General features: G+C 34.7%; 2 protein-coding genes across 10 annotated transcripts; both read left to right on the top strand.

Moving 5' to 3' along the window:
• The first annotated feature begins 395 nt into the window (after positions 1-395).
• LOC141813368 (protein ROOT INITIATION DEFECTIVE 3-like) lies at positions 396-10,485 on the top strand. Of its 5 annotated transcripts, none has more exons than XM_074701328.1 (10): positions 396-588; positions 1,566-1,635; positions 6,894-7,111; positions 7,193-7,306; positions 7,519-7,655; positions 7,744-7,891; positions 8,466-8,665; positions 8,976-9,103; positions 9,301-9,512; positions 10,133-10,485. In XM_074701328.1, the coding sequence occupies exons 3-10, from the start codon at positions 6,899-6,901 to the stop codon at positions 10,292-10,294; spliced, it is 1,314 nt and encodes a 437-aa protein (XP_074557429.1). In that variant the 5' UTR covers positions 396-588; positions 1,566-1,635; positions 6,894-6,898; the 3' UTR covers positions 10,295-10,485. The 5 variants fall into 5 exon arrangements, with proteins under 5 accessions (XP_074557429.1, XP_074557430.1, XP_074557426.1 ...); XM_074701329.1 differs by having other exon boundaries at positions 6,884-7,111; positions 7,519-7,616; positions 7,795-7,891; XM_074701325.1 differs by having other exon boundaries at positions 6,884-7,111.
• A 2,143-nt stretch (positions 10,486-12,628) lies between these two features.
• On the top strand, positions 12,629-21,016 carry LOC141813651 (protein PLASTID TRANSCRIPTIONALLY ACTIVE 12, chloroplastic). Of its 5 annotated transcripts, none has more exons than XM_074701620.1 (11): positions 12,629-12,662; positions 13,610-13,707; positions 13,804-13,874; positions 14,087-14,764; positions 14,993-15,105; positions 15,787-16,046; positions 17,355-17,476; positions 18,985-19,053; positions 19,272-19,331; positions 19,516-19,623; positions 20,706-21,016. In XM_074701620.1, the coding sequence occupies exons 2-11, from the start codon at positions 13,674-13,676 to the stop codon at positions 20,805-20,807; spliced, it is 1,617 nt and encodes a 538-aa protein (XP_074557721.1). In that variant the 5' UTR covers positions 12,629-12,662; positions 13,610-13,673; the 3' UTR covers positions 20,808-21,016. The 5 variants fall into 5 exon arrangements, with proteins under 5 accessions (XP_074557721.1, XP_074557719.1, XP_074557720.1 ...); XM_074701618.1 differs by having other exon boundaries at positions 13,804-13,883; XM_074701619.1 differs by having other exon boundaries at positions 13,801-13,874.
• Positions 21,017-22,434: the final 1,418 nt, after the last annotated feature.

Raw genomic sequence — 22,434 nt, 5'->3', positions numbered from 1 at the left:
ACTTATTTAATTATTTTTTAAAAAAAATCTTAAATTTAATAATATAAATTTATTTATTTAAAAACATTCTTAATTTATTTAATATATCAATAAAAATTTTATTAATAAATATGATTCATAAATAATTTTCACGAATATTTTCCATAAATATTGTTCAAACTAAATACATATGTACATTCAAACTTTTTTTATTTAATTTAATAAATTATTTAAATTTATTTATTTAATTAATCTGGTATGTATTAAATAAACATAAACAAACTCATGGGCGGAGCTTACATGGGCCCAGTGTGATTGCCCACACTGGGCCTGAACAAAAAAATTTATTAATATTAATATTATATAATTTTAAGGTTTTTTTTTGCCCTAGTTGCTGTTTCGCCCCTTCTCATCGAACGAAAACTGGACCTCCCTCCTCCCGCTGTTGCAGCCGAAGCCCTCCCCCTGCAAGCCTCGCCGGCGCCGCCTCTGCTCCGCCCTCCTAAAAGACAACTCCGCTCTCGAGGAGCAGAAGGAGAAGCTACTGCAGCAAGCCAGCAACGCCCACGTGAGGTCGCCGCGTCGGCGCTGCTGTTGAAGAAAGGCCTGGTGCGTACCGTGCGTTCTCCCTATTTCTACTAAACCCTAAGCTCCGCCCCTATTTCTACTTTTTTCTGCCACCGTTGCGCGAGTAACTTTTTGATTTCAGCTTTATCTTGATTTATTCCGACGATTTCGATGGGCAACACTGTCTGGAACACTGGATGCTACTACTAGTTGCAATTTTCTTCTACCTATATTACCAGGATATGCTGGTTGATTGTAGAAAGTATTTTTTGTTAACTATGTTTGGAAGGTTAAAAATCTGTTTGCTGATAATTGTTCTTTGTATCTTTATCTTGTGTGGAGGAGATGCCTTTTCGTTCTATAACACAGAGTCATCTTGACCTCTGTTCTTACCACATGATGCTCTTATTTACCTTTTTAAACTGTTCGAGAAGATTTTTTTCCCTTCTTCAAGTTTTCTTCTCTTAGACATCAATTAATTATATTACCAGGATATGCTGGTTGATTGTAGAAAGTATTTTTTGTTAACTATGTTTGGAAGGTTAAAAATCTGTTTGCTGATAATTGTTCTTTGTATCTTTATCTTGTGTGGAGGAGATGCCTTTTCGTTCTATAACACAGAGTCATCTTGACCTCTGTTCTTACCACATGATGCTCTTATTTACCTTTTTAAACTGTTCGAGAAGATTTTTTTCCCTTCTTCAAGTTTTCTTCTCTTAGACATCAATTAATTATGTTGTTAACAGTTTAGTTCATTGCTTACAAATTGCATCTGATTCCCCCCCCCCCTAATATATGCTTTGCTACTGACTTTTTGATGAGACTGATTAATTTTTATTGCATCTGACTTGAGATTTGCAAATTGCTTCCATTTAATTGCATGCATCTCAGCAGCTGCATGGATGTGCACTGTAACTGTTCTTTTTCGTTTATTAAACTGGCTAATTTTTCCTTTGCTTCAATGTTTAATTTTTCTAACTATTTTTTTCTTCTTCTAATTGTGGGTTTATGTTTGCTAGATTGAATCTTGGAGCAACCAATACCGTTAATTGAGTAGCCATATCTTGGGAAGCAAGCTGGCCAATTGAGGTAGACTCTTACCCCTTTTTCTAATTGTTAATTTATTATTTATTTAAGTGTGAATTATTATTTATTTATTTATTTATTGATCTTAGGAAAATATTATGTCAACAATGCATAGATTTTTCAAAAGGAAAGCTCTAGAATTAGAAGAACAAAATATTGGAGATGTCACAGTTAAATTTGATTTTTCACAATTACCGACAGATCCTGGATTAAGGATTCCAATTTGTTCTTATAATGTTAACATTAGAGATCAAGTTCGAAGGATATATTTGCAAAAAGGTCCATATCAACTTTCATGTTATGAATTCCCAAAATAAAAATTTGGAGTGAGTCAATTTAGACGGTTCAATCCTTCTTGGTTTAAGGAATTTGGTGATTGGTTGGAATATACTATAGAAAAAGATGTCGCATATTGTTTATATTGCTATCTTTTCAAAACAACTAAAGGAAAGCAAGCACGAGGGGAGACTTTTGTTAGTGAAGGATTTGAAAGATGCCCACGCTCGATCAATATCCTAGCTCCGCCCCTGAACAAACTCTTATAAAATCGAACATCAAATTTGTTCATAATGTTAAATTATTTACAACCTTATCCACAACTAACATTCCAAGATTATCTTCTCAAATTAATCCATAGTATGTGATGACTGAGAATCAATCCATGATAATTATGGAAGCATTTTATCGTTGCACCTAGCCAGTAGCCCCCGCCATAATCCCTGAGGCCCCAATGTTTAACAATTGACAGTATGATAATTCATTCTGAAACTGATATATAAAATTGAAAACATTATCAGAAATCCAAAAACAAATTTGAAGGATCCCTGTACTGAAGTTGGAAATCGATATATCATACAACATTGTTGCTATCTAAGAAGAACAATTCAAGAGGTAAGCAAGTAAATGGTTGTGTTTTATACATTCTTCAAGAGTTAATTCTATGACACAACACTGTTGCTATCTAAGCAAGTAAATGGTGGGAAAAAATACCGAATTTTCAGTATACCGTAGATACCATATCGATATTTACCGTCCATATCGAAAATTTCGGTACGGTATAATATCGTACCGAATTTTTCGGTATCGGTATGAAATTATTATTTTTCGATATTTCGGTATACCAACATTTTCGGTATAATACCGTACCGAAATTATCAGTATATCAAAATTTTCAGTATTTTCGATGTAATATATCGAAAATTCGGTATACCGAAAATTTTGGTATACCGAAATTCCGGTATATCGAATTTTCGGTATGGTTAACGGTATAGATTTTTTTATGCTGAAATTTTCGGTACGATATACGGTATCGTATGCAAAATTCGGTATACCGTACCGACCCAGCCCTAGCTACAAAGAAAAGCCTTAAGTTCAGTGTGTTTCCTGGTGGCTACAGAGAAGAAAAGAAAAATATGTTTAGGCAATCGTTACTGTCTGTTGAGAAAAATACACTAGTGAAATTGCGAATTTATTAAAAATTACCTATGTTTTTCAGTTTCGCGGCGAGAGGAGATTTTCAACTAGTTATATTTTCGAACAATTTGCTGATCTTTCTCTGACACTCTGTGCCCCACACGCGAACAACCTGCCAAGTTATTATTATTATTATTATTGATTTTTTTACTAATTTCTAGAAATACTCTCCAAATTTTAAAATTTTAACATACAATTCAGAAATTGCAAACGGTGGCAATTTTCTGCCGGTACAATGTGATATTTTTTATTTAAAATTTATTTAAATATTTATTATATCAGCAATCTATTAAGTAATTTATCAGTGATAGTGAATGATATCAGTTTTCAAATTCAAACGTCTTTTTTATGGCATTTTCACAAATTCTAATATTTATCAATATTATCTACTTATAAAAATTATTTTTAATGTACCACTGAAATATTACGTGGCTAATACTGAAAGTAAGAAGATACATAAGTTAAATATGAGAAAATATAAAACAATGGGTGAATATTTTTAAAACTATAAAAACATTAAAGAGTGCTTGTAAATGGATGATTAAGTTAGCAAGAGGAATATCATAGATTCCTAATAATTTTTACAATTGTAATGATCGATCTACAAAATTTAAATGAAGATATATAAAATAATATTTATGATTTATGTACAAATTTAATCTTTTTTTTATATGAACAAGAAGTAGTCAGTGATTTGTAGAAGAAAAAAATAATTAAGAAGAGATTGTACTGTACTGTAAAAATTATTTTATGAAAGTAAATTTAAAAAAGCATCAATACGATAATGGGGTGGTGTTATTTGTAAATATCTTTTATTTTAATAAATAATATTTGCATTTTCTATAAAAAATAGATAAAAATAAACATTTCCGTATGTTTTTAATGGCATGGAGATGTCTTTTACCTCAACCCTACAAAAAAAAAAAAATCAATGAATCAAAATAAATAAAAGGGGTCGATGATAGCGCACTTTAATAGCAATAAATAATAAAAAAAGAAGCATAATGATTTTGATTTTTTTATAAAAAATAAATCCTTTTATTTTTACTCAATTTTTATTTATTTTTAATAATTCAAATATTCAATTTTATAGATCACTAATCCAGTTTCACAAAAACTTTCCATAACCATCAAGATAAATCAAAAAGTACAAATGACATATCACTCCACAACTAGGATAGTAAACAAATCAAATTAAATGATATTTAAACTTATAATATAGCCGAGCTTAAATGAATCAAACTTTTGAAATAATTATTTTTTAAACTTAAACTAATTTAATTTCTTTTTATAAGCTTGATTCAAAGTTAACGAGCTTAATTCATTTAAATATTATCAAACGATTAATTGAAACTTATTTAATTATTTTAAAAAAATTCTTAAATTTAATAATATAAATTTATTTATTTAAAAACATTCTTAATTTATTTAATATATCAATAAAAATTTTATTAATAAATATGATTCATAAATAATTTTCATGAATATTTTCCATAAATATTGTTCAAACTAAACACATATGTACATTCAAACTTATTTATTTAATTTAATAAATTATTTAAATTTATTTATTTAATTAATCTTGTATGTATTAAATAAACATAAACAAACTCTTATAAAATCGAACATCAAATTTGTTCATAATGTTAAATTATTTACAACCTTATCCACAACTAACATTCCAAGATTATCTTCTCAAATTAATCCATAGTATGTGATGACTGAGAATCAATCCATGATAATTATGGAAGCATTTTATCGTTGCACCTAGCCCCCCCGCCATAATCCCTGAGGCCCCAATGTTTAACAATTGACAGTATGATAATTCATTCTAAAACTGATATATAAAATTGAAAACATTATCAGAAATCCAAAAACAAATTTGAAGGATCCCTGTACTGAAGTTGGAAATCGATATATCATACAACACTGTTGCTATCTAAGAAGAACAATTCAAGAGGTAAGCAAGTAAATGGTTGTGTTTTATACATTCTTCAAGAGTTAATTCTATGATACAACACTGTTGCTATCTAAGCAAGTAAATGGTGGGAAAAAATACCAAATTTTTGGTATACCATAGATACCATATCGATATTTACCGTCCATATCGAAAATTTCGGTATACCAAAAATTTCAGTACGGTATAATACTGTACCGAATTTTTCGGTATCGGTATCAGTATGAAATTATTATTTTTCGATATTTCGGTATACCAATATTTTCGGTATAATACCGTACCGAAATTATCAGTATATCAAAATTTTCAGTATTTTCGGTGTAATATATCGAAAATTTTGGTATACCGAAATTCTGGTATACCGAATTTTCGGTATGGTAACGGTATAGATTTTTTTATGCCGAAATTTTCTGTACGATATACGGTATCGTATGTAAAATTCGGTATACCGTACCGACCCAGCCCTATAGTTGACGGTGGCGGCCGGTTGAGCACTCTCAATTCAATCCCAGCCTTTGATTTCCTTTGATCTTAGATCTACGCCAACGGCTATGATTATTTCGGATCTGAATGTGCGAATGAGATGGTTGGATTTGGATGAATGGTTAGGATAGACCGATTTGAATGAAGGGTCTAGGGTCAGTCAGATCTCAATCAACAGCTAAGAATTCTATAAATCTTGATCTAGGGCTGAGATCAATTCAAATCTTAATCCAAGGCTTCAAATCTTTATCAACGGTAGTGAATCTACTCTTCCTTGAGTGGGATGGATCAGATATTTAATGGATGGTTTAGATCGCTCTTGATGTTAGATGAATGGTTCAGATTACTCCATCTCCTTATTTAAACCCATATTTAAAAAAAATCTTAAAACCCTCCCCCAACCTGCGATCCTAACTCTGACCGCCCGCTGCCCTCCCTCTGCCGTCGCCTCTCCCTCTCGTCGCCGCCCCTAGAGAACCCCCATCCCGTCCCCATCTCATCGCCGCCGTCCCCATCTCGTCGGCTCCCCGTCCCGAGGTTACGCGTCGCCGCCCGAGGTTGGGTTTTCTCGCCGTCGCCGTCGCCGTCGCCCTCCCTTTTCAGTCGGCGACACGCCGTGGAGACGCTGTCGTTTGCCGTCATCCGGGCAGAGCTCTCACTTCTGCGCATCAACTACAAGCGCCAAGCTTTGAGGTTGATTTGGCACTATTAAATTTCATTCTTTTGATATATAACCAGACATCCATATAGATTCATATCTAATTGAAATGTGCAGGTTCTAGCAGCCTAGTATTTCCTTCTCTCCCACTTGCTATCAAGTGGCTCAGGGAAAGTCCTCAACAAAGCATATCATTCTGAATTGAGGTATGGTGTTAACACTGCTCTAGGCAAAAGCTAACCTTTCATAATTGTCCTTGTAGTGTCTAAAATCCACAAACCACAAGTTCATTCAGTTAATCTCAGTTCTACCTTCAGAAATACTTGAAGCTACATGAAGATTATACACCGTGCATAGAAGTGCCTGCTTGTATAGGACTACACATCTTTGTTTTTCAGAATATGAATATATTTGTTTTAAGAATTTGACAATTTTACGTAAGCCAATTCAGCACACATAAAAAGGAAAAAATGAACAACCAGCTTTCTTCAAATGCCATCAACGTCTTCAATACTTTAGCTAATTGTATATTATGCTTTTCTAGAATCTTTTGAATTTGTTTTAATCACCGGAAATCTGCCACACTGGCGAGAAATTTTAAGTCGTGTACAGTTGCACTAATTTTTAAAACATATTATTGTTATGCTACATAATGTTATTCATCATCCTACTTTTGTAAGATCTCGCCAGTGGCAATGGAAGTGGTGATAGCGTCATCTGCAGTGGATGCGGGAATCGGTTGTTGGGAACTCTGTTCTGGTGCTGAGCGGCATCGGTACCGTTCATGCTCCTCCGCTCCGCATGGTCTTCTCTCCGTTTCTGGTAGCTTCTTATTTCTAGCTGCCTCGCAAGTTCGAGATGCACCCTCTGCAACTTCAGCCCCTATATTGTTTTGGTCCTGGGATAAGGTAAGTAGTAATGGGAAACTCTTATCTTATTCTGTATATTTCTTTGAGTTTCTGATCCAATATGTTCTCATTGTGTTTCAGCCACAAGTTGAAGTTAGAAGCTTTCCCGCTGAACCAATTGGGCCACTTATTTCCAATGTGGAAGGCACTTACATTATTGGAGGAGGATCATCAGGAAATATTTATCTGTGGGAGGTGACTACTCACTTTTCTAATATTGATTTCCTTTGCAAGTTTGATTTTTGCCTTCTTTGAAAAATCACTTTGCTTACAATACTCAGGCTTGATTATTTTGATACTATTAATGCATGACTACTAAGTTTGTTTCATTCTTTCATCTTGATTTCTCTCAAGATGATGGCCATTTTGTCTGTCTATGAAGTTGCTTTCCTTGTGTTTTTGTGCAGATTTTTACAGGAAAATTGCTCAAGAAGTGGCATGCTCACTACCGCTCTGTTAACTGTCTCACTCTATCGAAGGACGACGAGTCCTTGCTAATATCAGGGTCTGAGGATGGCTCTGTCAAAGTTTGGTCACTTATAATGTATGCAATTTCTAATTAGTTTCGTTGTCTTTCTCCTATATTTCTTTATATTATAAAATGCTAATTTTTTGTCATGCTTCATTCATAGGTTGTTTGATGATATTGCAATGGCTTCTGCTGGCAATCATTATATATATAGCTTCCCTGAGCATTCTCTGGGTGTCACTGATATTGTTTCGGGGCATGGGTTAAGCAACTCCATTATCATCTCATCTTCAAAGGATCGTACATGCAAGGTTCATTTGTTTTTTAGATTATGGTTATTTTTATAGAAATTATCAGTTGCAAGCGATTTTAATTGACACAAATTTAATAATTTTGTGTGTCACTGATATTAATTGTGTGCCAATTAATTTGATCCAGTTGAATTGATATTTATTACTTTTGATTGAGATCAAGGCTATCTAATTCTACTTCTATATGATGCTAAATTTCCTTCTTGTTGTTTGTTATGTCTTTGTGGAGTATAGTGCTAAACCTAGTGGAAGTTATATGTAGCAAAAGAGATTGCATGTGTTTTTTTTTGGTATTTGGATATAGTTATTCCATTATCTGACCTGTACTTCTAGTGCATCCAGAGTAGTTTGACTAAACATATTACAGTTTATTTGTGTTGAAATTTAACTTAATTTATTTGCAAGCCAGATATGTCATTTATAATTCTTTAGGTGTTTTGACCAAAGATTTAGTTTACTCCTTTTGTGTACGACCATGCATAACTAAGTAGCTATAAGCTGCTAGAACAACAAATTATTATGAAGTTTTTTGATCAATTGTAGATTGTTCATATGTCTGATACTTTTGTTCCAGGTATGGAGTTTGTCGAAGGGTGAACTATTGAGGAACATCACATTTCCTTCAGTAATTGATGCTGTTGCAATGGATCCTGGGGAGCATGTCTTTTATGCTGGTGGAAGAGATGGCAAAATATATATTGCGGCTCTAAATGCTGAAGGCAACCCCAATAGCTCTTATGGGGTGTTCATCCTTGATACCTTATATGATCACAGGTCTCAATGCTGTTAGTTTTGATTAGCATGTCTCTTTTATGTATTGTTGTGTCAACATCGTTGTCATGCCCATCATCATCTAGAGGTGAACTCTAGATATTGTCTTTTAATGTCCAATTGGGATCCTATGTAGGATCAGGATTGTTTAAGTTAGTTTGGGTCATAAGATTGTAAGATTATAAGGTCTAGACTGCAATCTTGACAACCATGATTGTCGGTGACAATCTGGCTGGTTTTCTCCTAAGGTAGTTCATCTTTCCGAATTCCTATTCTATTTCATATTTAATTTAAGTTGGTCTTCCTGTTCCAGCAAAGCGATAACAAGCTTAGCCTTAAGCAAGGATGGAGTCACTCTTGTGTCTGGATCTGAAGATGGCTCTGTGCTAGTTTTGAACACAACAACTAAGCGTGTTACTCGTGTATTTAAACACGGGAAAGGTACACAAAGACATTTATTTCAGTACTAAATATAACTTTTGGACCTCTTGTTTTTCAATGAACCTTTTAATTAGGGAACAAATTTACCATGCTTTTTTGGAAGAATAACTAATTACCAGTTCAGTTTTATTAAAAAATCCTAGCGGTCAATATTACATATTATGAAGCATAATATATATCCTTTACATGCCATTCAGGTCCTATTAATAATGTGGTTATAGCTAGACAGTCGCCGTTATGTAGCTCTGCATCGGCGAATAAGCCTCCTCCGTTGAGCAAGTACACAGATTCTGCAGACGGAGAAGTTAAAACCACGGCTGTCACTATGGTTGAATCTCCCTCGCATGGTCATCAAAATTCTAGATTTCTCAGTGCAGATGTGATGGGAAAGCTAATTCAAGAGCTCCAGGTTTGTTATTTATAGCATGTACATCCATCTTCCCTCCTCCATCATTGGAAACACAACCTTAATGAATTTATTTGCTATGGATGCATTCTTAATTGTTCGGTGTATCTTCTTTTCCTTTCTCAATCTGAACCTTGAGTATCTTGCTGTAAACTGAGCCATATAACTTTTCTCTAGTTTCTCATAGAAGAATTGTTATGCTGCAAGAATTATTATTATTATTATTATTATTTATGTTTAGGGTATTCTGAACATTTACTAGTGATGTGCCTTGCTTAGTGCTCCATCTAGTCGACCCCAAATAACTGAGACAAATGCGATTTGGTCGCAATGTATTTCAGACACTTACTGCACGGTTGGTTCTGTAGCAAAATATTCATGTGAGGTTCCGCCATAACTTGTTAAACAAATAAAAGAAGTGCGACATTCTTATTTGGAGCATGGTTTTGTCCATTCCCTTGGAGAATTTATCGCCAGGATAATAATGGCCTCTCAGTAAGAATTTTGTTCTACATGAATGGATAGTTCGACCTAATGACCTAGATCAGATGAAATGCCACATTCTATGACTACAAAATTACTAATCTTTGATGTCTGATTCTTTTATTTCTCCTTCAATTCAGAAGCAAAATACTTCAAGTGCTGCAGAGATGGAACTGGAGAGACTTAGACTTCAATCTGAAAGATCGACACATCTAGTCAGGCAATGGAGGAAACGATACGAGGACATGCAATCTGTCTATGTGAGTGAGCTGTTGGATGGAAAAGAAATGAGTAGTAGCTAGCAAAGGGATATCCTATCTTCTTCTTTCATTTTTTGTTTAAAATAGTTAGAAATAGTTCATGATCCACGTACATTTTCTTATATTGAGTTTTATATATGGTATTTATCTCGTAACATAGATTTTTCATAATGACTACATTATATAATGCTCTGATTCTGGTGTTCTTTGATATTGAATGCTACTTTTGGATATGATGTGGGTTCTTGCTCTCAATGCAAGAGAGTTTATGCATCTCATAGTGACTCAATTGCCAGTAGCAAGGAAGCATAGACCTCAATGATTTTTGGCTCAACATTTGTCAAACAGAGCAAGTACATCGAGAATTTACTCGACGGAGGCTCAACTCTGATGCTCAAGTCTGGTCCATGTAGAATTCGTGAGATATGAAGTAGTGTCGACTCATGCTTAAATTGGCCTTCTATGGTAAGAATCTGTATGATATGAAGTGCTTGGGTTTGATCTTGATGTTCAAATCGACATTTGCAGGACATGGAGGTTGACTAATTTGCAGGACATGGAATTTGCGATACATGAAAGTGTGTAAGTTCGAGTTTGATGTTTAAATCAGCTTCCTAAGGGAAGAGTTCTCAAGAGAAGAATTTGTGGATGCGACTTGTATAAGTGACGAATGCTCAAGTCCACCAAAACTTGGGATACTATCTTTGAGGTTATGTATCATAGAAAGGCTCGATAATAATGCTGAGTTTTGTGAGATGTGGTGGAGTCTAAGAACAAATATGAATTCAAAAGTAAATAAAAAAATATATAAACTTTGATATTTCTATCCCACAATGTTAGATGTCACATTCAAGTTTTCTTTTGTCAGAGATGTGAGCAACGGAATTGGAAATTTGGATTATCCAAAAAGAATAAATTTGTAGTACTTTAGTAAAATTTTGATGTGTGATTAAATAAATTTAAAATTAAATTAAAATTATGTTTAATGCGTATATCTAAGTGTATAGAGATTTAGGAGGATACATGTATTTCAGATGGTGGTTTTTGTGGAAGACATAATTGAGCGAGAAGGATAGCATGGAAAAGGAGTTGATATGCTCGGTGCGTCTAAAGTACGAGAAATTGTAGAAGAGTACTCTAACGGAGTGAAAAGAACGTATGAGAGTGAATTGGGAGGACTCAGTGCATCCGAGGGATGAGAAGTCGGAAGGAAGACAATGCAAGACGATCAAGATAGAACAGAAGAGAAAAATAGTTAACCCAAGGTCGACCATTCTAGATGCTTGGAGTTGTTCTAGGTGCTCGTACTCTAGCCAGACTCCTTGCATCCGGATACCCAATTTAGCTCAGCACGACTGTTGCCGAGACGAATCACTATGGAATCCTTGTTAGTAGAATCCAGATGTCCGGATCGCTTCTAGGCATTCGAATTTCAAAAGTCATCTAGAGTCATTAGTAAGTGGATTGAATTCGATGAATCTAGGCACTCGGAAGTGTCACATTAGCACAACGGTTGTAAATGTTATAAATAGACTAAAGTTCGAAAAAGGAAAAACACATAATCAATTTTAATTATTGCTCAATTTGTTCTTTAATTTTACATTCAACTATTGTACGAGGTTTCTTTGCTTTCGGATCATTTTCGATGAGAAGATTTTTAGATAAATTTTCATAGTTTTTGGATTAACAACTTGAGGGTTGTAACAATATAAATTTGTATGGTGTAATTTTTTTTATGTTATATTTGTGTTCCAATTAGCATGTGTCCTTATTAAAACGTTAGTAAGAGAAATCAATATTATTTTTACAGGTCGTTATTCCCTTTTCCTTTATTGATCTATGAACTACTCCCGTTGCACCAATATAAATAAATAGGAGCCATTCTTGAAGTATTAAATAAATTAATTTATAAATTAGATTATAAAAAAATAAATAAAGTAAATTTGATTTATAAATTAGTAAAAAGTCATAAATATTAGCAAAATTAAATGTAACGAGAATTACTATATAAATATAATTGCATATTTATTTTAATTGTGAATGATATTAGAAATTATTTAAAGGTTGGAATTTTTAAGGGGTGAAATGAAATAATCCACATGACCATCGTCTCGCCCTATCTACTGCTCTGGTAAGACACTCTTGAATCTCTGTCGTTCCTCACTGCTTTCCGCTGCGGTGAGTTCGATCGGCGGGCGCGAGCAATTCTTCCTGTTGATCGGAGGCTCGTCGAGCCTGCAAGACGGCGACAACCATTGCGACCTTCATCTTCTACCGCATCTTCCCACCACCACGTCCTCCACATTCGACATCGTTGCTGGGCCACCACCAGTGGTCCTCCACCTCGTAGACGTTGGGTTACTTCGCGATATTGATCAGAGTAAATTGGGGCTCTTTTGACTTCCGAGTGGTAAACATTTAGCCTCCACAGGTTTTCTTCCTCCGCGTAGTCGCTGGGTTACTTCGCGATAATGATCGTTCCTTCCGTTTATGGGGGAAAAGGCAAACCTTTTCTTTAGGATGTGCACGTGAGCCCAATTTATCGCACAATCTAACTCAATTAGCAATCAATTCTAACTTGTTCTGTTTGCTAGAGATGTGGAGGTACTAGATTGTAGTGTAAAGAAGGCTAAGTTGTGCTAGCGCAGTGAGATTACCATTTATCATTCATTGTACTAAAAGAGCAATAGGATATATTCTGTAGCGTGTGTTGGGGTTAAGGTTGCTTTAGCACCTTTTGTTGGTATCTGCACTATGCAATGATCACCTGTAGCATTAATTCCAACAAGAGAGATTTTCAAATCAATACGAAGCAATTCACTCAACAAAAGAAAAAGAAGAATCACACAATGCAAAAAATGAATATAAATGAACTGATATAAGAAATTTTAGTTTTTTTTTAAAAATGAACAGAATGTTGATATTAAAGAATGGATAAAAAAATAACTGATATAAGAATTTTTCTTTTTGTTTAGTGAACTGAATTCCATAAAATGTCATCTAGATAGGAATCACACGCACAAAAAATATGAATCTCATAGGAGCGAAAAAATGTCCTTAAGCTATGATAACCATTTTAAATATGCAGAAAGTCATAGCCATATCTTGTAGAGAGATTGTCTGAATTGAAATCTTTTTCTTCTGTTTTTTTATTCTCTTCATCTTGTAAAAAATGACCTTGTAGATGAGGTTTACGAACAAAAGGGATGATTGAGATTCTCAAGGCAGAAAAATTATGTCATTGAATGTTTCAATACAATTTTTCAATGCAATGTTAGTGAAGCTGCTACATGAGAAACTCAACAAAACCAAATCTGTGCTAAAAATACTGCTGACGTTTTTGTTTCTTGGCTACAGAAAGGTGAACTGAATATTGATTTGTAAAGATTTTGAGCACTGTAAGCAGGAACATTAACAGAAAATGACATCTTTCTCACATTCATGGCTTTTTCAAGGTACACATTCTCTAACATATAAAAATAATAGCATGTGTTAAATTTGCAAATCTAGACAAACATTTTCAATCACCTTTCTCCTTGTTTCTGCAGCAGATCAGTTTGTCAGGAGGTTGAGATCTGATGATTGTGGTGTGGACGGGAAACTATGTTGTAGAAAGTTCCACGTATGTCAAGTAATGAATAATTGCATGTGCATGTGACTGAGATCATAATCTTCAATATGCTTGAATGCTAATTCTACACTTCTTGATTTGCTGGATGTTGAATTAGTCTATACTGGAAACCTGTTGGAACAAAGGGAAATTTCTTAAATTTATGTACTACTCATAGACACCATGTTAACCTTCTCTCTCTCTCTCTTTTTTGAAAATTCCAGAGACAATTTGTGGGGGTATGCACTTCGAGTAAGCAAAGTGTTTACATTGGATCAAATCGAAGCCCTCAGAAACAGGGCAAATCTTTTTATATAGTTAACTGTACCAAGGAGAGGGATTTTGACCCTTCATCAATTGAACCACCACCATACTCTAGTTACATGGATTCAACTTCTGGTCAGCTTGAACCAGCATCTGGTGCTAGAGCAAGTATACCTGGAAGGGAGTATTGGCCTGAAGGAACAGCTAGTCGGGTTGCTGCTGCCAGAGCTCCTGAGCCTGTTGGCAAATCTGATGGGAAACCTTCATATGGTAAAAGTCCTGGAAGCCGGAGGAGGAAGTACAAGGGGCAGGCAACTACTTCTGAAGTTACAGAAACTAGTGGAGATATGAGCAACCAACCTGTTCTTGTGACTTCAGAATCAGATGATAATGCTGATGGGCCTATAGACCCATCTGATGAATATGTTATATATCAGACAGAACCTGAACCTGATGAAGAGAACATGAGCCAATATGAGTTAGACAAAGCAATGGGACGGCCACATCCATTCGTAGATCCAGCCATAAATAAGCCCATAGAAGAGCCTCATTCAAGTGAAGATCTTTGGTGGAATTGGCGCAAACCAGAAAAGGAGCAGTGGTCAAGGTGGCAAAGGCGGCGCCCAGATGTTGACACGGTTAGTTTTGATAAAAAAAAAATTATGGCTTTGATTTGGGCAAATACTAACCCCAAGAAATGAGTTAAAAAATCTTAGATGGCATTATTTCATTTAGGTATACAGTGTTGACACATTATCTCTTGTGCAGACAATTGTAGCCAAGTTTGGTCGTCAAAATTGATATTGGAAATTCTTCCGTCCAACTTCTATGGCCACATCTTACAATATTTTTTACTGGCATAACAGGTTTTTGCAAAGGCAATGGCAGAAACTGGACAAATAAAATTGTTTGGTGACTACCCAACAAAAACTGAAGCTGCTCTTGCAAGAGCAAGACGACATATCTTCAAGGAGGAAAGGTAGATTTTCTTGCATGCAGGCTTGTGAAATCGGAGGTTGTTGTTTCTATGCTTTTGCATCGAATAAATATTATGTAAAATTTCTTGCTTACAAGTTTCACAAGAAATACTTGTCCTCTCATCATCATCACAGAAGTGCTAAACCTTGCAGAGTTCTTTATTATTTACACACATTGGAAGTTAATAGAAGTTCTGAAATTATATGAAATAATATACTCTTTTGTATCTAATATCTATCAAGTTTCTCCCTGAGAAGATTCTTAGTTTCTTTGCAATGCCAAATATTGAATTATTTCTTTCTCTTAGACAATCTACTGTTGTGTGGATGTTTTAAAATTTTAAAATCCTAGAGTAAGGTCTATTAAAGAGGAATCAGGGTTGTCTGCTAATAAGGTGTGATCTGGTTTGAGATTTGTATTTTTCAGGTGCCAATTAAATCTTTTTGGTACCTAAGTATGAGATATGATCAAACATTTAACTATTTAGTGGTTGATGAAGCTAATTATTGTGAAGCTCAGGTAGAGTAATGTGATGGCATCTGAGATGTTGCTCCTCTTGATTTCTTAGTACTACACTAACTGCTCGTGAAATGATATTTAGTTTCACCAAATTAGGCTTTTTCGAGTGATCTGTTTTTGTCTCTGTGATGTTGGTTTCAGTGTCTATTGTCTGATGTTGTAGGCTACAAGAAGAGCAGAGGAGATTGGAGGAGGTTGGGCCACTAGCATATTATTCAGAGTGGGTCAAATCATGGGATCGGGATACTTCACAAGAGGCTATACAGAGACACTATGAAGAAACTGGCGAGGATGAGATCACTCAACTCATAACAATGTTTGAACATCAAACTGCTGAGGAGTACCGCATCATGATGGGAACCGACATACGAATTAAGCGGGATCCTTTGGCAATGCGAATGCGGGAAGATCTAATCAAAGAGAGTATGACATAATTTTCAGTTTATTTTTGATAATTCACTAACTAATCCTTCTCTCTTGTTAATTGTATGCAACTTGTTTTTCATTCTAGCTGTGTGATGTGACAATATTGTGGCAAAGGTGACCTCACTGGTTGAATGGCATGTTGGTTGGCATGTATGACAGTCTGCATGGTTACCCTTTTAAACCTAAAAGAACATAAAATATTTTTTTTAGATACCACAAGGATTGAAGGAATGCAAATATAAATTTAGATTCAGTTAAGTTTCTGGTGTAAGTGGTGACCTAGTTAATCTTCATATGGTATCTAAGTAGAACACGCTATTTGAATCGCTACACTGAATTATTTGTTTTTTCCCCTGCCAATATTGATATTTTTGATATACATATATAGGCAATAATTAAATCATTCCATGTGTTTCACTTGTAGAATTCCAGCAAAAATAAAAGACCTCTTGCTTTGACAGTGGATTGATTGGGTGCCCTCGTCTAACATTTAAATGGTCACCTATTCAATCACAGGGAAAATAAGGGAACAATTATCTATCATGTCATCATAAGAAAAGAAGCTAGCGAGCAATTAGGATGAACATGAAATTCCTTTAAGAGGTTTAAATATCTTAACCTATTATTCAATAAGGAGATATCATATTTATAAGGAGGTGGTGCTTGAAACAGAGGATTGATATTTCCTCTTAAGCTGTTTGAAATGTGTAGGTTTCTACTGTGCAGAGTTTAATGCTTCAAAAAATATTTTCTAATGATCTGGAAACATAAGCTCATTTAATTGTCAAAACATGTCCAAGTCTGATGCTTCGCAGTTTTTTTTGGATGAGGATCCTTGATGTGTATATAAACAAAGAATTTCCTTACTGTGTTTTGGTGTTATCTAACAATTGATAAGCTGAAGGCACCAACTCACTTCTTCTTGAGCTTACCTTTAAATGTGAAGCATGACATCACCTGTGCAACTTATAAGAAAGGCGCACTTGCAATCACTATATAAAACAATGAATTGAAGCAGAAAATATGCAGCAATAGTTATCTATACAATGTGATATATAAATTACCTTTTTTACAATTTATAAGGAAACTTCTTTTCATTAATCACTACCTGTATTTTTGGAAGTTTTCTAAGGTAAAGGATTGGCAAATTTACAATTTTGCCATTTTGTAATACATTCTATGATGTGAACCTGTTGCTTTCTTTTCTTTGATTCGATGCTTTTCTCTGATTATCTTTCTAGTTTTAGACTTGGAGAAAATTATAGGTTGGCTAATCTCTTCTTTTTTTCTTTTTTCTCCCTGCAGTATGGGGTGGTGATCCTGTTTATCCAACCATCAATTATATTCAAGACCCCAATGAAGTAATTGATTATAGGGGGCCAGATTTTCATGAACCTACACCAAATATGTTGTCTTATCTCATGGAGGTAAAATTCAGTCTTTCTGCAAAGTTACTACAATATCAAAGCTAGTCAATATTCATCTACCTCCTCTTTACACCCATGATGTTAATTATATTTCTTAATTCTTAACTTCATGGTCTTTTGCTCCTAATGAGCATGGGTATAAATTTATTGTGATCTTGAACCCATAACTGATATTTCAATTTTGTATGAATTGAAAGAGAAAATATGACTGCCATTACTGAATAGAGCTCTTCTAGTACAACGTATGAAATGAACAACTTGGTAAACTAGTTTTAACAACTAGCTATAAATTTAATTAGTCTAACAAAAAGGAAGAGTATTTGGTGATCAAACATAACATAAATGTTTCTATCAGCTACATTTTATTTTCTGCTGAGAATATCGTGTATTGTTTGACTTAACTATTTATATTAACCTCATAAATTTCCTAAAAAACTGATCATGTTATAAGAACATATAATATGTCCACGTTTAGGTATAGTATGAGATTATTCTACAGCCTATGTACTGATTTGGAAGAGAAATCGTGGTAAACCAAATAAAAAGTTTCTTTTTTAACTGTCTATTGAGATCATATTTTGTCAACTTGTATTGTCTAGTTTCGAACTGATTCATCTTCTACATCTTATCATGCTAGTGTATTTGCTCTGTTAACATGCTATCATGCTCTAACATGTCGACATGCCATGTCTACAAGTTATCATGCTCCTGTGATGAATTCTGGTGGCAAAATTGCTTGGTGGTAAATAGTATAGTAGTTGTCATCTATGCTTAATGTGACAACACTTATTTACTCAAACTCGGTCATTTTATGCACTTATTTCCAACGTGAATGCACATCTTGAGATGGAAAATCATCGTTTTGATCCTCTTTCTAGTGCACTTAATCTTCTAGCAGTGTACTGTCTTCTGATGTTGTGTTCTTGTCATTTTCTTTTGTGGAAAGATTGTTATTTGTTGTTGGTTGATATTCCTTGAGATGCTGCTACCACGTCAAACACTCTTTAATGGAACTTTAACTTTAGTTGATTGTGACCAAGAAATCATAGATTTCCTTCAGTGGCCAGGAATGTCAAACTTATTAATTTGGCTGGTAAATTATTTGGAGCTCGGATAGTTTATGTTGGATTAGTTGTACTTGGACTGGAGCAACAAACCTATTTGAAGTGACTCTTTTGGTACGAGAGAAACCCATGTATGAATAAAGATTGATTTTATTTCCACACTAGCTATTCTGGACAGTGGCTTGGTTAAGGAAATCCACCATAACTGTAGGGAAAGTGTCTTTGTAGGGTGATTGCCACTACTTATGGACCCGAACATGGGGAGGTCTGAACCTTCTGCTGGACTTTGGTTTATAGCTTAGCAACACGCAAACCTTTTTTGGAACACAATTGGACTTTCTGCGACTTGATTTATTTCATAAAAATGGGGCTGTGAGTCTGGAAAAAATGTATTAACCATATTCTGGTATTCTGTTTAATGGTTTGTTTGTTTGTTTGTTTCAGCATGGCAAAATCATATCAAGGGAGGAGCTTGAGAAAATTTTGGCCAAGGAGAAAAAACAAGAGCTAGAGGTAATCTAACTTTTTAGGTTCGCAATAACAAGGATCTGTATTTGATTAAGCTCACACGATCTTTGAGCTGAACAGATACATAAAGATGCATTTTCTTAATATATTTTTGCTTGTCAAGTATCTCATGATATAGCTGCACATAGAGCTCAATGGTAGGATAACTTCAATTTAATCAACCTCAAAAGTTGCGGCTGATTTATTGTTGTCTCATTTTGCAGATCACTGACATGGATGAAGCTTTGGCAAGTGCTGTTGACATTGGGGATGATGATGATGATGTGAGCGGAACTTTTTAATTCTATGGACTCTCATTTTACTCTCTTTTATGGGTCTTGACTGATAGATTGCTATTTCTCGGGCTACTATCCACGACTGTTTATTAATTCCAAAGCTAAAATATTTTTCTTATGCTCGTCTCTTTTTAGTTTTGGATTGTTTGTGACACTGCTGCTTTTGGGTCAGGATGAAGAAAGTGAGGGGGAAGAAGACAAAGAAGATGATGAAGTCGAGGAGGAAATTACACGCAACTGGAGTGTTCTGAAGTCTACCCCTCAGCTTCGTAAATCCAAGGTACCGTCACTGCAGATTCAATGAGTCATGATATGAATATGAAAACTATTATTTTGTCATAAACCTTTCATATCTCTTTCGTGAACCAAACTAAGAAATAGTTATTTTTATTCCGTTCTCTAAGAATAGCTACTCACTTTCCTGTCTCTTCTGTTTCGTGAATCAAATGCACCATTATTTTAGGTTCATGTTATATTTCCCATAGACTGGAACATGTTTGCGTGCCATGCTAATATGCTCATATTCATTCTTCCTTACTGACTTCCAGTTTCCATTAAAAGTTGATGATAGTTGTAAGTAATTTTGACATTAAGGCTTACCCCTGGAATCCCTGAGAGGAGGACCCCTCTGATTTTGAGGAGCTTTGAATTCCTCTTTGAAACGAGATTTATCTCCAATCTCTACCAAACTCGGGAGATGAGTTACTATAGTGGGGGATTGGTGATTTTATCTTGATTTGCCCACGAGCTTGGGAGATCTTGGGAGTGGTCAGCGGACACTCAGGAGCGTTGTAAGGTCATCAATAGAGTCGAGGAACATTGAGTGGTCGGATGAGGTTACTCTAAGAGGTATGACAAAACACTTAGAACAAGGTTGTGAGGTAACCTTATCAACAAGTAGTCCTGAGGCAAGTCCATGCTTCTAGTTAGGTAGATCAATCCTGGTGTTGAGCTCGGTAGGTGGTGTTGAGGCAGGGCTTGGCTAGTAGTGTTGAGGTAAGGTTCGCGTGAGGGGTGTTGAGGTAGGGTTCAACCGGCAATGTCACGGCGAGTGGAGCTAACCATGGAGGAGACAAGGATACCCCTCATCTTTTTTACACTCTTGTCTCCTCTCTCCCTTCTCTCCTGGTCAACAAAGATGAGGCAAGCGAATTACTCTGAAACTCTCTTCTCCCATCCAGTCTTCTCCTCTTCCACCTTGCATGGATACATATGTTCTAAAGCCTTTGGACATAAAGGAGAAGCTTTGCAATAGATTAGATAATGGCATGGTTTCTTCTTAGGTTTTGCTCAAAGATTTCATTTTCTTGTTAAGTTTTTTTCTTGTAACTTATTATTCTTTTTTTTTTTCGATTACCAAAGGAGCAAAAGCCAAAGAAGAAAGATGCCATGTCTCTGGAAGAGGCTATAGATGATTCAGAGAACATAACTGATTTTCTTTTGGACTTTGATGAAGAAGAGTGAAGACTATGAATCACTGGTGAGTACATAGTTATCATTTCAACATGTTATTATGATGATGTAGCATTTTGCATCTTCAAATCCACTATAAATACTTTCATAGTCAATGAATTATTTTTTTATTTTTGGTAATTCTTTTTTGGTACTTAATGGAGTTGAATAAACCTGCAAATTGAGCCTTTATTCTGAATACATATTGAGGTGAGTTTTAAGTGAATGATATTATGATGGTTGTAAGATGAGATGTTAAGAGTTCAAAACTTTTAAAATGTTTTTTAATAATATTTTTTAAATTCAAAGAGCATTTTGCAAAGGAGATAACTTTGATGGGCAAAATGAAGACTTTGTCTGTGCCCTCTTCCTTTTTTGAGCACATTATTTTTAATTATTATTCATCTGCTTTTTACTTTTTCCATCATTGTGTTGTTGGTTATTTCAATGCATTTCATCATCATTTCTTAGTCTTTACTCCTTCAAAAGGATTACATATCATGATGCATCATGTAATTTTAGTTTTAAATGATGAAAAAAGAATAATCTATCATATAATTATATTTATTCTTTAAAAATTTATTAAAAGACAATTGATCCAAAAAATATGTATTTATGGGTGCCAATTGTGGGCCATTATTTTTCACATGTCACACTCTTACAATTGCTAAATAATGCTTCTGTCAAAATATCTATTTATTTTTTGCTAATATATTTTCTCTAACAACAATGGCCTTATCCATTTGAAAAGGGGAAAAGAGAGGAAAAAACTCATTGGAAGCATAAAAAATTGCTTGGTTCAACTACTAAATAACATCTAATTTGTCTATTTCAAAGGATTAAAAAAAAAAATCTAGTGTTCACTTTCATTTGATTGTTTTTTTGATTTTTGTCCATTTCAATAAGTTTGTTCCGTACTAAACAACTCAATTATGTTCTGAGGGTAATATTTTTTTCTGTAGTGATCAATTGTAACTTTTCAATTTACCTTTTCATATATAGTTGTGAGATCGATCATGTGGGATCGTTGGGATGGTGGATTTTATTTTTTTTTGTTAAAGTAAATTGAATTAAATTCTATATGAGATTTGGTTGTTGACTTATAAAAAAAAAGAAAAATCCCAATCAGTCTCATGGACTCAATCCCTGGGGTGACCGATCCGGTCCCACGGAAGTTTTCCACCGACCACCAGGGTAAATCGGGAAGCGCATACGGCGGCCAATCCAGATGCCCAGCATCCTTTGATTGCGTTCTCCATTTGGAAGAAAATTTTTGCAAATACATCGTAGTTGGGGATCGAACCGCGGATTTCTGTGTCACAACCCGGATGTGCACCATTGCCCCGAGGACGGTTGTGGACATATCAAGAAACTTAAATGTGAAGACATTATTATTCAAATCAATCATGGGCTTTCCAAATGAGGAGGCCATTTGGACCCCTCATGTTTCCATGTTTTCCATTGTTTTTATTATTTGTACAAATTGGTAGCTTATCACTTCTTTGATTGGAAGTTTAGATTAGTCCAATTTACAAAATATAAAAGAATTTTTTTACTAAATCAATTTAGATTTGGTAAAAATATATATTTTGGACAAAATTTTGATATAATATTATTTAAAAATTTTAAAGTATAAATC

This window comes from Curcuma longa, chromosome 20 (assembly GCF_044706935.1).
Source record: "Curcuma longa cultivar G26 ecotype Majalengka, Jawa Barat chromosome 20, ITB_CL_G26_1.1, whole genome shotgun sequence".
NCBI lineage: Eukaryota > Viridiplantae > Streptophyta > Magnoliopsida > Zingiberales > Zingiberaceae > Curcuma > Curcuma longa.
Note: the sequence above shows the minus strand (reverse complement) of the source record. Positions and strands in the feature narration are given on the sequence as shown.